The sequence below is a fragment of the Hemitrygon akajei genome, chromosome 13 (genome assembly GCF_048418815.1).
Source record: "Hemitrygon akajei chromosome 13, sHemAka1.3, whole genome shotgun sequence".
Taxonomy (NCBI): domain Eukaryota; kingdom Metazoa; phylum Chordata; class Chondrichthyes; order Myliobatiformes; family Dasyatidae; genus Hemitrygon; species Hemitrygon akajei.
Window position 1 is genome coordinate 28,381,201 of NC_133136.1, and position 14,076 is coordinate 28,395,276.

General features: G+C 40.6%; 1 protein-coding gene across 5 annotated transcripts in view; it reads left to right on the forward strand.

Annotated features, from left to right (window-relative positions):
* The window catches only part of npr3 (natriuretic peptide receptor 3), an 81,400-nt gene that overhangs the window by 51,919 nt on the left and 15,405 nt on the right, over positions 1–14,076 (forward strand). For 3 of the 5 annotated variants that reach the window (XM_073064308.1, XM_073064311.1, XM_073064310.1), the window contains exons 4-7: positions 4,801–4,936; positions 8,444–8,538; positions 11,704–11,842; positions 13,501–13,585. In XM_073064308.1, coding sequence (XP_072920409.1) covers positions 4,801–4,936; positions 8,444–8,538; positions 11,704–11,842; positions 13,501–13,585 — 455 coding nt within the window. The remainder of the gene's footprint in view (positions 1–4,800; positions 4,937–8,443; positions 8,539–11,703; positions 11,843–13,500; positions 13,586–14,076) is intronic. The other 2 variants (XM_073064313.1, XM_073064312.1) reach the window with 1 other exon arrangement.

Consider the following 14,076-nt stretch of genomic DNA (forward strand, 5'->3'; position numbering starts at 1 on the left):
GTTTTACCAGCAGATTAGCTGGTCACGAAAAACAAGTACCACGAATCCTCCCCATAAGATCACTTGTCAGTGAATGTGCTCCATTTAGAGAGCGTGCATTCAATTCAGTTCTCAAAACTCAGTGTTTCTGTGCAAATTGGCATTAGCATTCCATACTGAAATGAAAGAACTTGTGACACATCATGACCAGAGATGAACGTCATAACCAGATGATAAAAGATGGAGAAAGCCAGCAATAAACTTTTAATTTCGTAATCCAGGGAGATCCTACCTTCTTGTCACTTATTGTTCGCCCACTGATTCATTTTTTCCATGATTTTTGAACGATCACTCTCTACAATTCTTATAGTAATTACTATTTGTGATTGCAAGAAGAAAAAGATTAGCTCTTAACACAGTCGTTAGCAGTTTTTACCCGTATTGCCTTGTTCCACAGTTCAAATATTTTTTTAAATCAATTTTAATCAACCGTTGGCAGATTTATATATTTCTTTAGAGCAAGATTAGTTTTAACATAAGCTCTTAGCAGATTTTACCCATATCCTCTAGCTCCACAGTTTGTTTTTCTAAATCAAATCCTTACCTCTGGAAGTTTTATATACTTGATTTAGGCACCTTTTTTCCAGATTCCAAATGGAAAAAGCCCAGCTATTCTGCCTTTTTAAATCAACACTAGGGGTCAGCCTTGTGACTTTTCTCCGCAAAACCTCCAGTGCTAGAATAAGAACAAAAGAGAACGAAGGCCACTCATCTTCTTGACCTTGTATTCCCATTCATTCAGGTATTGACTGATGGCACTTCAAATCCTTTCTTCCTTATTCCCTTGATACTTTTGCTCAACAAAAGGTAATTCATCTTAGTATTAAACATTTCATTTTATCTTTCATCCACGGTCTTCTAGCCTTTCACTGCTCTTAATGTGAAAAAGTATGTCCTTATTTCACTCTGAGATAGAAATTTTCTGCTTTCACTAAGCATGCGGTATTGCTGCACAACATTCCTGAAATTCATTTCCCTTGACTTCAGTGACTTCCTTACAATGTAGGACGCCATTTGGCCTATCGAGTCCATGCCAGCTTCTGTCAGTTCAATTCCCTAACTTACTTCCCTGTACCCTACTCTCTTGCACATGTCCATTAATATTACCTCCACCTATTTACTCCCCCCATGCTTATTTCCCCAAGAGCCAAGTATACTTGTGGTAATATATAGCTGCAGTTAACCTAGCCATCTCTCACATCTTGTGATGTGAGACAGAACACCCAAGGAAAACAGGCGGTCACTGCAAAAGCATGCAAGCTGCACAAAAAATAGCTCTAGAGATCAGGTCTGAGCCCTGGTCGTTGGAGTCGCAAGCCAGCTGCACTACCTGTACTAACTTGCATACTACTGACTATAAGACATAGGAGCAGAATTAGGCCATTCAGCCCATTGAGTCTGCTCCGCCACTCCATCATGGCTGAGTTATTACTCCTCTCAAACCATTTGTTGGCTTTCTGCCCATAAACTTTGGCATCCTTACTAATCAAGAACCTATCAATTTTAATATACACAAAGGCTTGACCTCCTCAGCTGTCTGTGACAATGTATTCCACAGATTCATCACACTCTGGCTAAAGAAATTCCTCCTCATCTCTGTTCTAAAAGGTCATCCTTGTATTCTGAGGCTGTGCCCTCTGGGCCTGGATTCCATCATGATAGGAGATATCCTTTTCATGCCACTGACCTTACAGCATTCAATTAGGTTTCTTTGGCCGGAATATTCAATAGGTTACTGCTTTGGCTGGATAATACAACGTGTTGTTAATTCTAGGGTTAATTTTATCACTGGAGCCGCTTTTCTCTTTCATCATAAATTGTTGTATTATCACTCATGGACTGTACACATACTGTACATGATTTCCTTCCTACATGGGTTACATTTCAAGTGCCTTCTTACACATTTCATCTTACCCACTCTATAACTGTCTGCCCCAGCTGATTCTTCTTAGTGAATTAGAATAGTCCCTTTGAACCCTGTGTAAATTGAATCATTGGAGGAGCTTTGATGCTTGAAAGAAAATCTTCAAAGCACAGAATCCTCTGATGGTTGCATTTCAGAAAGTCATGTTACAATAATATTCCCAAACCAGGAAAAAGAAACGCTTATTGATCTCATTCATATAACCCCAGCACCGTTTCATATTGAGGATTGATGACAGGATATTGTATATTATTATCATAACCCATAAGAACTTCAGAAATTAACCTTAATCACAGATCATAGCTGTCTCTGCTCTATTCTAATATATTTCCTGTGACCATTTTTATAACACTTATGACTGTGTTGCTTTAATACCTCTATTGTGTCAGTTAAAGTAAAAGGTCAGAATTTCTAACCTTCGTTTTGAGGAAATTCCTCATTTAGATAAATCGCTTGAATGGCAGACAACATTAATGCAGCCTGCTGGAGCTGGGCCTATGTAATAACGGGAAGAGTAGAGGTTTTCATGCTGCTGTTGAATAATCAGAATCAGGTTTATTCTCACTGACATGTTTCATGGAAGTTGCATTGTGACAGCATTATAGTGCAAAGACAGACAATTACTACAAGCTACAAAAATAAATAGTGCAAAAAAATAACAAGTTGGTGATCATAAATTCATGGATCATTCAAAACTCTGATAACATGGAGGCTAAAGCTTTTCCTAAAAGTTGTGTGGACCTTCAGGCTCCTGTACCTTCTCCCCTGTGGTGGTAATGCAAAGAGGGCATGTTCTAGATGGAGAGTGTCTTTAATGTTAGATGCCACCTTCCTGAGGCACCAATTCTTGAAGATGTCCTAGATGGTGGTGTGGATTGAGCCTATGATGAAACTGGCAGAGTCCGCAATATTAAGCAACTTCTTGCAATCCTGTGCTTTGGAGACTAGAAACCAGGCTGTGATTCAGCCAGTCAGAGTGTTCTCCAATGTACAATCTGTAGCGAATTACACTGAGGTGTTGATACCCAGGAAATTGAAGATGCCCATCCTTAACACTGCTGACCTCTGGATGAAGACTGGTGTGTGTTCTCTGAACTTTCTCTTCCTGAAGTTCACAATCAATTCCTTGGTCTGCTGATGTCGAGTGCGAGTTTGTTGTTGCAACACCACCCAAGCAGCTGATCTATTTTATTCTTGCGTTCCTCCAGGCTGCCATCTCTGATTTGGTCAATGACCTTGGTATCATCAGCGAATTTACAGATAGTGCTTGAACTGTGCCTATCCACACAGTCATGAGTGTAGAGAGAGTAGATTACTGGGCTAGGCACACATCCAGATTGCTCTTGTATGTCCTGTTCCTCCTACCTTTCCAAAATTGTGAGGATCAGTTCAGATTTATCAGCTGTGATTTTAGTTGGAGCTTTTATAACACCGATTTCTACATATTGCCATAATTCCTCAGGGTAAGCCATTGAAATATATGTGCAGACAATCTGATAGTACCAGTATCACTTTGAAGGGTGAGGCTGAATATTTATCTGGAAATATTATATATTCACACTGAGAAATTCACTCATATGGTATTGCCTCCTTTGGTATTATATATAAATAGCGTGTATCCTGGAATTAAACATGATTTTGATGTCTTTTGGGTTGCATTTTCCCACACTGAACATTCTGCTGGACATATTGCTGTTAAAAAAAAACCTCCTGAATAGATCATAATTTTATGACTTAACACATATAGTAGACAAGAAAATTACAGAGAAAGTGATCCCTTCCCCTTTACCTTCCCTCCACCCATTCTCTGCTTCCTGCAGACATTGCTCTCTTCACGATTCCCTCCCAACTTGTCTTCCTACCGGCACTTATCCCTAACAAGCAGCGGAAGTGCTACACCTGCCCATTCACCTCCTTCTTCACCCCCATTCAGGGTCCCAAATTGTCCTTCCAGGTGGGTCAACACTTCATCTACAAATCTGTGTGGGTCAGCTACTATACTGATGCTTCTGATTCAGCCTCCTCTACATTGGTGACACCCAAAGTAGATTGGGGGGGGGGGAACGACTGCTTTGTCAAGCACCTTCATTCCCCCCCCGGAATAAACAGGATTTTCCAATGGCCGGCTATTTTAATTACAATCCCCACTCCCATTCCGATATTTCTGTTCATAGCCTTCTCTACTGCCACAGAGAGTTTAAACTAGTTTTGCAGCGGGCTGGGAGCTGAAGCACCTGGTTAGTAAGGGAAGGTAGATGTCAGGAAAAGTATTGAAAGGCAAAATCGAAATAATGGGTATGATGGGTCGGATAGTTTGAAGTGTTACGTATTATTAATGCTAGGAGTATTATGGGTAAGGGTGATGAACTTCGAACGTGGATCAGTAAATGGAACTACAATATTAGTCATTACTGAAATTTGGTTGAGAGAGGGGCGGGAACAGGTGATTAATGTACCAGGTTATTGAAGTTTTAGAAAAGATAAAGGAGGAGGTAAAAGAGGGGGTGGAGTTGTACCACGTATCAGCGACAGTATTACAGCTGCACTCAGAGGAGACATAGTGGCGACATAAAAGGAATAGTGTAGAGAGGCAATAGGATCACCAGAGACAATGTGACCCATTAAGCTGCTCTAAAACTCTTTGACTTTAAGCAGTGAAATTAACATTCAAATTGTCATGTAACTTCTGATGTTTTGATAGAATATATTCCAAAAAAGACTGTGAAATAGTTTGGCTGATGGTACTAATTTTCAATATTTCTTTATGCATCATTATTACACTCTTTTGGGTTGAGTTTGCACTGTTCCATTTCACCGACTGCTTCTGTCTTCTGCAGGTAAACATGTTTGTTGAGGGGTTCCATGATGCCATTGTACTTTATGCCAATGCACTTCAAAAGGTTCTGAAACGAGGATACAGTAAAAACAATGGATCAGAAATTGTGCAGATGATGTGGAATACAACCTTTGAAGGTAAGGACGTATACATTTCTGAGGACCTTTGTCTACCTCAATACACCAAGCACACAATTTTAAGGACTTCATCTGTATTCTAAAAGCTAGGACTTTGGTAAAAAGCACTTAAGAACCTGAACAAATCAGACATGTAAATTGAAACAAGCATAATATTAGTATATCTGGTTGAAATTAGACAACAGACAATAGGTGCAGGAGTAGGCCATTCGGCCTTTTGAGCCAGCACTGCCATTCACTGTGATCATGGCTGATCATCCACAATCAGTACCCCATTCCTGCCTTCTCCAGATATTCCTTGACTCTGCTATCTTTAAGAGCTCTATCTAACTCTTTCTTGAATGCATCCAGAGAATTGGCCTCCACTGCCTTCTGAGGCTGAGCATTCCATAGATCCACATCTCTCTGGGTGAAAAAGTTTTTCCTCAACTCTGTTCTAAATGGCCTACCCCTTATTCTTAAACTGTGACCTCTGGTTCTGTACTCCCTCAACATTGGAAACATGTTTCCTGCTTCTAGCGTGTCCCTTAATAATCTTTATATGTTTCAATCAGATCCCCTCTCATCCTTCTAAATTCCAGTGTATACAAGCCCAGTCACTCCAATCTTTCAGCAAATGACAGTCCTGCCATCCCGGGAATTAACCTCGTGAACCTACGCTGCACTCCCTCAATAGCAAGAATGTCCTTCCTCAAATTTGGAGACCAAAACTGCACACAATACTCCAGGTGTGGTCTCACCAGGGCCCTGTACAACTGCGGAAGGACCTCTTTGCTCCTATACTTAACTCCCCTTGTTATGAAGGCCAACATGCCATTAGCTTTCTTCACTGCCTGCTGTACTTACATGCTTACTTTCAGTGACTGATGAACAAGGACACCTAAATCTCGTTGTACTTCCCCTTTTTCTAACTTGACACCATTCAGATTGTAATCTGCCTTCCTGTTCTTGCCACCAAAGTAGATAACCTCACAGTTATCCACATTAAACTGCATCTGCCATGCATCTGCCCACTCACCCAACCTGTCCAAGTCAAAGTCTTGTCCAAGTCAACTAAAATGCATTGAATTAGTTTGGTAGTAATGTGGCACTGATTATTTCTGAATTCAGATTAAAATACATATTCAAATAGCAAATTGAAAATTCAAATCTGTTCAATTTCTTTCCCCCTCCCCCCAGTTTACAACTCATGTCTGAATTCAACTCTTTTGGATGTGCAGTAAATGGTGAAACAGCAACTGAAAATATTTAAATAGCATGTCATACTGTAATATATATGTCAATTCACAGAATGATATACTCCCACAGCATAAGTTTGTAAATAGATAGCAACTAAAGATTTAAGAAAATACTTAGTCTATTAGAATACAAAGTAGTGTAAATGATAGACAGTACTTTCAGTTTAATAATAGAAACACGGAATTGTACAGCTCAGAACTAGACTCTTAAGCTCAACTCATCTACATTCATTGTGGTATCTTTCTACGCTGATCCACTTTACTTGAATTTGTCCCATATCCCTTTTCACTTTTCATATCCAAATATGTGTCCAAATTTCTTTTAAGTGTTGTAATTATATCTGCTTCTGGCACCTCCTTCAGTGGCTTATTCCATATAACCACCATCTTCTGTGAAAAATTGCCCCTCAGAACTCCATTAAGCTACTCCTCTTCCCACCCCCTCACTCACTTTAAAACTATATCCTCAGTTTTAGACTCCTCTACGCTGGGGAAAAGGCTCAAATTATTGACCCTATCTTTACCTCACAATCTTAGAAACCTTCGTAAGGTCATCCTCAATCTCCCAGAGTCCATTGAGAACAAACACAGGCTATCCGGTTTCTCCTTGCAGCTAAGGCCCTTCATTCCAGGCAACACCTTGGTGAATCTCCAACATACTCTCTCTAATGCTACCACAGCATTTCTGTAGTGTAGCAAACAGAAATTACACAGTGCCACAAGAGATCCTGCAGGTGCTGGAAACCTTGAGTAGCACACACAAAATGCTGGAAGAATTCAACAGATCAGGAAGCATCTGTGAAGGGAAATAAACAACTAACATTTTGTGCAGAGACCCTCCATTAGGATGATGGGAGTATGGTACACAGTTCTCCAAGTGCTCCCTAATCCATAATGTTTTGGTAGCTGCTCCCAGACATCCTGACTCTTTTAATCAATGCTTCTGTTTATGAAGGCATGATACCAAATGAATACTTCCCTATCCTGTCCATCTGTGTGCCATTTTCGTCAAACTCTAGCAATGTTTTGGTCCTCCTTTTCTGAATTCTGAAACCATCTGAATATTTGTGCTTTCTTCTCTTTTGGAAACAATTCATATCTTTTCTTATGAGATAATACTACCTTCAGTTTCTCATGGTAGGCACAACTAGACCACTCTTTGCATTGGAATTACAGTACGTTTTGCCACTTGTAAAACAATTGATTAATTTGTTATATGTTTGTTTTGTATCATTCCTTTTAATGTAGTTTCTTAATCTACCATAGTGAACTAATGCACCATGCTATTTTAGTGTGCTTTATTCAAACTTAAAACCCCATTTTCATATTGTAGTAAATCGCTTCCGATTTTAATGCAAAGTTCTAACCTATTATAATCACTGTTCCCAGAAGGCCTGTAATTATTAATTAACTCCCATTTATTGCACAATTAAATAGCCTGTTCCTCTTTTGGTTCTTTAAAATCATTCCAGCACTGAGATCCATTTTTGTTGGATATAAAAATCAGATGGAATGGATCTTTTGAGGCTAATGTCAATAATGATCTAATTGAAATGCTAAAGAGTTAAAGGTGCAGAACTCCCTCTAAAGCTTGCATATGGCTGCGTATGCACCAGATTCTTCTTGCAGGGAAGTTTGGTGAAGTTCTATGGTGCTAAAGAGCTACACAAATTCCAAGAGAGGCAAATATTATTACTGTGATTTAGGCATTTGGAAGAGTAATATCATTTGGCTGATCTGGCAACATGGAAGTAACCAAGTTGTTGAGTTGTTCTGTATAGCTCTTGGTGAACTCTTCAACAACTGAACTTTGGAAGGGACACAGTTCATGGCCTGTTTGAGAAACACATCACGGTGCACCAGAGGGAGTGGTGTGGAATTTTCTCTGTCTGTCCAAACACATTTCAGACAAATCTATGTTTGAATTGGCCCATATTCAGAGTCCCTTTGCCTTAAAAAAAAACAAAGGCAAAATTATTTTAATGATTCTAAACTAATTGCTGTTAAGAAAAGTCATGTATTCTAATAGCTGGAATTATCCAGCATTCTATTAACTAAATTAGAAAATAATATGGCATCCAGAGTGAACACAGACATTAGAAAACAATGGCAATTTATTTGGGAACGCCAACAAAAATGTTGGAAGAAGAATGGGATTTCCTGTTGTATATTTCTTCATGAACCCGTTGAATCATCTCTTGTTTCATTTGGAATTGAAGAGCTCTGCTTAGTTAATTGATTTCATCATTTGGCGCATTCCATTTATCAGGCATAGCAGGCCAGGTGTCAATTGATGCCAATGGAGACCGATATGGAGATTTCTCTGTGATTGCAATGACTGATCCTGTAACTGGCACACAAGAGGTAATTAATATAGTTACTTTTCAATGACATTTTTTGTGATATAATCATAGATACTTGCATAGGAATGAATTAGCAGTTTATTGTGATTTGCTGAATATGTCTTTCAACAGTGTAATAATCAAACTTTATTATTATTGTAAAAACACAAAATGCTGGCAGAACTCAGCAGGCCAGACAGCATCTATGGGAGGTGGTATTGACGACGTTTCGGACCAAAACCCTTCATCAGGAGTGAAGTAACATGGGATGGTCGAGGGGGGATAAGAAGTGGGGGGAGGGATAAAGTAGAGAGCTAGGAAGTGATAGGCTGGAGGGAAATGGGCTAGGGGGACGGTGGAGAATTATGGGAAATAAAAGAGAAAGAAAGGTAGGGATGGGGGGAGATTATAGTGAGGGGGGAAAAAGAGAGAGAAAGAGAACCAGACTAAAATAATAGATAGGGATGGGGTAAGGGGGGGGGGGGCAGGGGTATCAATGGAGGTCTCTGAGTTGGATGTTCATGCCGGCAGGAAGGAGGCTACCTAGGCGGGAGATAAGGTATTGCTCCATCGACCTGCGTGTAGCCTCATCTTGACGGTAGAGGAGGCCATGGACAGACATGTCGGAGTGGGAGTGGTCTGTGGAATTGAAGTGTGTGCCCACAGGGAGATCCCGCTACTGCTGGAGGACTGAGCGCCGGTATTCGGCGAAACGGTCTCCCATTCTGTGGCGGGTCTCCCCAATGTATAAATGGCCACATTGGGAGCACCGGATACAGTATATCACCCCAGTTGACTCGCAGGTGAAGTGGTGCCTCACCTGAAAGGACTGTCTGGGGCCTGGGATGGTGGTGAGGGAAGAAGTGTGGGGGCAGGTGTAGCACTTCTTCCGTTTGCAGGGATGAGTGCCCAGAGGGAGGTCGGTGGGGAGGGATGCGGGGGGGGGGGATGAATGGACAAGGGAGTCGCGTAGGGAGCGATCCCTGCGGAAAACCGAGAGTGGGGGGGAGGGGAAGATGTGGCTGGTGCTGGGATCACGTAGGAGGTGGCAGAAGTTATGGAGGATTATACGTTGGATCTGTAGACTGGTAGGGTGATAGGTGAGGACCAGGGGGACTCTAACCCTGGTGGGCTGGTGGGGGGATGGGGTGAGGGCAGAGGTGCATGAAATATGGGAGATGAGATGGAGGGCAGAGTTGATAGTGGACGAAGGGAAGCCCCTTTCTTTAAAAAAGGAAGACATCTCCTTTGTCCTAGAATGAAAGGCTTCATCCTGAGAGCAGATGCGGTGGAGGCGGAGGAATTGAGAGAAAGGAATAGCATTTTTGCAGGAGACAGGGTGGGAGGAGGAATAGTCTAGGTAGCTGTGGGAGTAGGTAGGTTTGTAGTAGACGTCAGAGGATAGGCTGTCTCCAGAGATAGAAACAGAAAGATCTAGAAAGGGGAGGGAGGTGTCGGAAATAGACCAGGTGAATTTGAGGGCGGGGTGAAAGTTGGAGGCGAAGTTAATGAAGTCGACGAGCTCAGCATGTGTGCAGGAAGCAGGGCCGATGCAGTCGTCGATGTAACGTAAGAAAAGACAGGACAGATACCGGTGTAGGCTTGGAACATAGATTGCTCCACATGCTACACCTTTAGTTTGGAGGAAGTGGGAGGAGCCAAAGGAGAAATTGTTAAGGGTGAGGACTAATTCCGCAATGCGAAGAAGAGTGGTGATAGAAAGTGACTGGCTGGGTCTGGAATCCAGGAAGAAACTATAGAGCTTGGAGACCTTCCTGGTGGGGGATAGAGGTATATAGGGACTGGACGTCCATGGTGAAAATGAGGCAGTGGGGGCCAGGGAACTTGAAATCTTTGAAGAGATGTAAAGCATGGGAAGTATCACGGACATAGGTGGGAAGGGATTGAACAAGGGGAGATAAAACAGAGTCGAGATAGGCAGAAATGAGTTCAGTGGGGCAGGAGCAAGCAGAGACAATGGGTCTGCCTCGGCAGGCAGGTTTGTGAATCTTAGGTAGGAGGTAGAAACAGGAAGTGCGGGGTGTGGGAACTGTAAGTTTGGTGTCCGTGGATGGGAGATCTCCCGAGCTGATAGATCGGAAATGGTTTGGGAGACAATGGACTGGTGCTCCCTAGTGGGGTCATGGTCCAGGGGTAGATAAGAGGAGGTGTCAGCGAGTTGTCGTTGTGCCTCCGCTATGTACAGGTCAGTGCGCCAGGCGACAACTGCACCCCCCTTATCAGTGGGTTTGATGGTAAGGTTGGGATTGTTGTATTATTGTATTCAGTTGTATTTATCTGTGCATGATTTTATTTAACTACTTGAAAACTAAAGGTTGAGGAGTGCTAATTCGCATTTCTGTCTTTGCATGTTACCAACAACATTTCAGACATAGACCTAATTTGGATTAAAGGAGTAAATAAACATTAATCTTTAATAAGAGGTTTTGCAAGGTGGTCAGAAAGTGTGCAAATTGTGTATTATCTTATATAAGTTATTGCAGCAGCTGTAACAAAACACATTCTTTTCATCTCTTGGGTATCATGTTCCTTTGGTTCCAAAAGCACTGAGTTCTTTGTAATAATATTCACTGTGTGCCATTGGAGAGATTTACTTTCTTGCTTCCTGGTATTTGGTAAATAACAGTTAATTTTGCATTACTAAATTCGTGAATTTATTTTTGAGCTACTATATATGCACTGAATGATTGCACATGCTTTTGAACCACTTACAGACTTTTAATTATTTTATCTCACTGTGTATGTAGCTTATAGTATGTATCCTTGAGATAGAGGTTACTGAAATTGGTACAATTTGCCAAATGGTATCCTTCTTTATTAAAATACTGTATACAATGACTCTACAGAGTGCGATAAAATCAGTTGTCTTTCCCAAACCAATTATATATTGCCTCTCCAAAATCCTGAGTCCTTTCATTGGTTTACATTTCAATGGTCCATACCCCTTTCCCAACACGGCCACTTTTCCCAATCTAGTAGGCAATACTTCTTCTGAAAAGGTTGCTTATGGCACTGAAGTTGGGCTTGTTGGTTTTTAACTCCAAATAATAAAACAAGGAAATTATTGATAAAGTGATTTGAGGAAATGCACAGAATCTGCCTCAAAGGGGTGAAGAAACTTTCAATTGTACATATTCTTAATTTTCCTGTATTTACTTGATTACAGGTAATTGCTGATTACTATGGCTTGAATGGAACCTTTCAGCTTAGGCCAAATGTGAGACTTCTCTGGGCAAATGGAATGCCACCTCCAGATGAACCGAGCTGTGGTTTTTCCAAGGACAAACCTGCCACCTGTAAATCATGTAATTTTTCTTCCAATATTAAACTTTCTCTCATTTCAAAAAGACTTGGGAGAATATAAATGAGTAAGTTATACTGTATGTACAGATGCTGGTCCTTAGGTTCATCGTATCTATACTTAGTCTAAGCAACCCATGTTCCCATCAACTTGCCTAGGATTTTTTCCCACTACTACAAGAAATTTAAAGTTTACAATTAACCTGTCAACTCCAACAAGTGAGGTGCTGTGCCAGCTAATATAACTAATAACACTAATCATCACAATCTGCCATGGTATTTCACTACCAATGAGCAAAGTAACAATGGAAAAAAATGTGTACTAGCAACTAAACAGTGGCCAGCACCAGATAGTTTTAAAACTAAGTAGGCATAACTAGAATCTTAATAAGATTTTGTGGTTTCTAAGCCATTCCTTCAGATTTAAAAAACTGCAAATGTCACAGTTAATTAAGAATGACAGGAAAGGAAGACAGGGAAATTACAGATGATAGCCCCACATTTGTTGTTGGGAAACGAGTCTTCACTTAAGAGTGACTGAACACTTCAGAATTTACTAAACTGACACTAAATAATTTTGGCAGTCAACAAACATTCAAATCCCAGTGAAACATTCTGCACTTAAAAGTCAAAGACAGAGTTTATTGTTATATGCTCAAGAACATGTATGCGCAGGTGCAATGAAAAAGTTCAGCAGCATCACAGATTTAAGGCATTATATAAGGAGCATTCACAAGAAGAAATCATAAATTAGACATAAGTTATATATAATATTTTCATGAAAAATACAGCCAAAAGATCCATTCTAGTGTAAAATGATCCAAATGGAGCTCAACTATCTTCTCCATTTCCATTCAGTGGCACATGTCAGTATCATTTATATTGCATTTCACAGCTTTCTTTTACTTTGTGTGCCACAGTAGTGTAGTGGTTATCGTGACGCTAATACAGCTTGGGGCATCAGAGCTTTGAGTTCAATCCAAGCGTCCCCTGTAAGGAGTCTCAGTATGACCTCCCCGTGGAATATGTGGGTTTTCTCTGGGTCTTCTGCTTTCCTCCCACAGTCCAAAGACTGAGTTAATGGGCCATCGTAAATCCTCCCATGGTTAGATTAGGGCTAAACTGAGGTTAGCTGGGGTTGCTGGGTGGTGAGGCTCAAAGGGTTGGAAAGGCCTATTCTGCACTGTATCTCTAAATAAAATGACAAAATTATCAAAACTGGGTTCCAGAGATTAAATTAGAAAGCTTATTCATAGAGTCATAGTCTCTGAGAAAATTAAGTTATCTTGTGGAAATAAGAATTGAAGCTGAATGCAAATGGATAAGGGGGAGATGGTGAAAGATCAGGGTCTACAAATTAGTGTACAACTGACAAGCATTTAAGGGAGAAAATTTTAATAATTCCATAACATGCAGTTATTAATAATAAATCTGTGACCGTTACATTTTTTTAACCAAGTATGATTAGCTGATGATTTCATTGCAGAATTTAAATTGGAGTTGAGGTAGTTATTGAACAGGTTTATAAGAAAAGTAATTACGGAAAAACCAGTTCTAAACTGGCAAAAGTATAGCTAGGGAGGTGCATTTTCTGAATATTGGCATTATTTAATCTCAATAACTAATCAGTACGAACAATAATGGCTTGTCTTGTTCTGTGTAGGTGGTCTTGGAGAGTCCGCGGTCACAGGCATTGTAGTCGGCTCACTGCTGGGATGTGCACTACTGCTCGCTTTTTACCTGTTCAGGTAGGAATCACTGTTTGCGGAACTCAGCCTGCATGAGGAAAATAAATGTCAATTTCTTCCACTGGGTATCTGCATGGGCCTATTCTTCAACTTCAATAGAATGGGCATTTTAAGAAACAAGTCTTTTACTCAGTTTTTTAAAAATGCTGTCAATATTCATCTTGGCATTTTGTTAGATTCTATGTGTACAGGATTCTCAACTAGTAGGATGTTGCCAGGGCTCAAGGGGATCTGTATAGGCTACTAGCTTGATTCAAGTTAATGAATAAACTGACTGAAGCATGCAGAGGTCCTCCCCAACACCATTAACATCAAGCAGTTTACCTCACAGCCTCTACTGAGCTAAATAATCAGCTGTTGTTGAAAGAGATTCAAGGCATATTTTAAGAACCAACTCGTATATCACTGCACAAAAAAGTCAAATTGAAAAATACAGCATGAAACGTCTCACTCTCCCTGGAGTCTGTTTTTATAGTAATAAGTTATTTCCT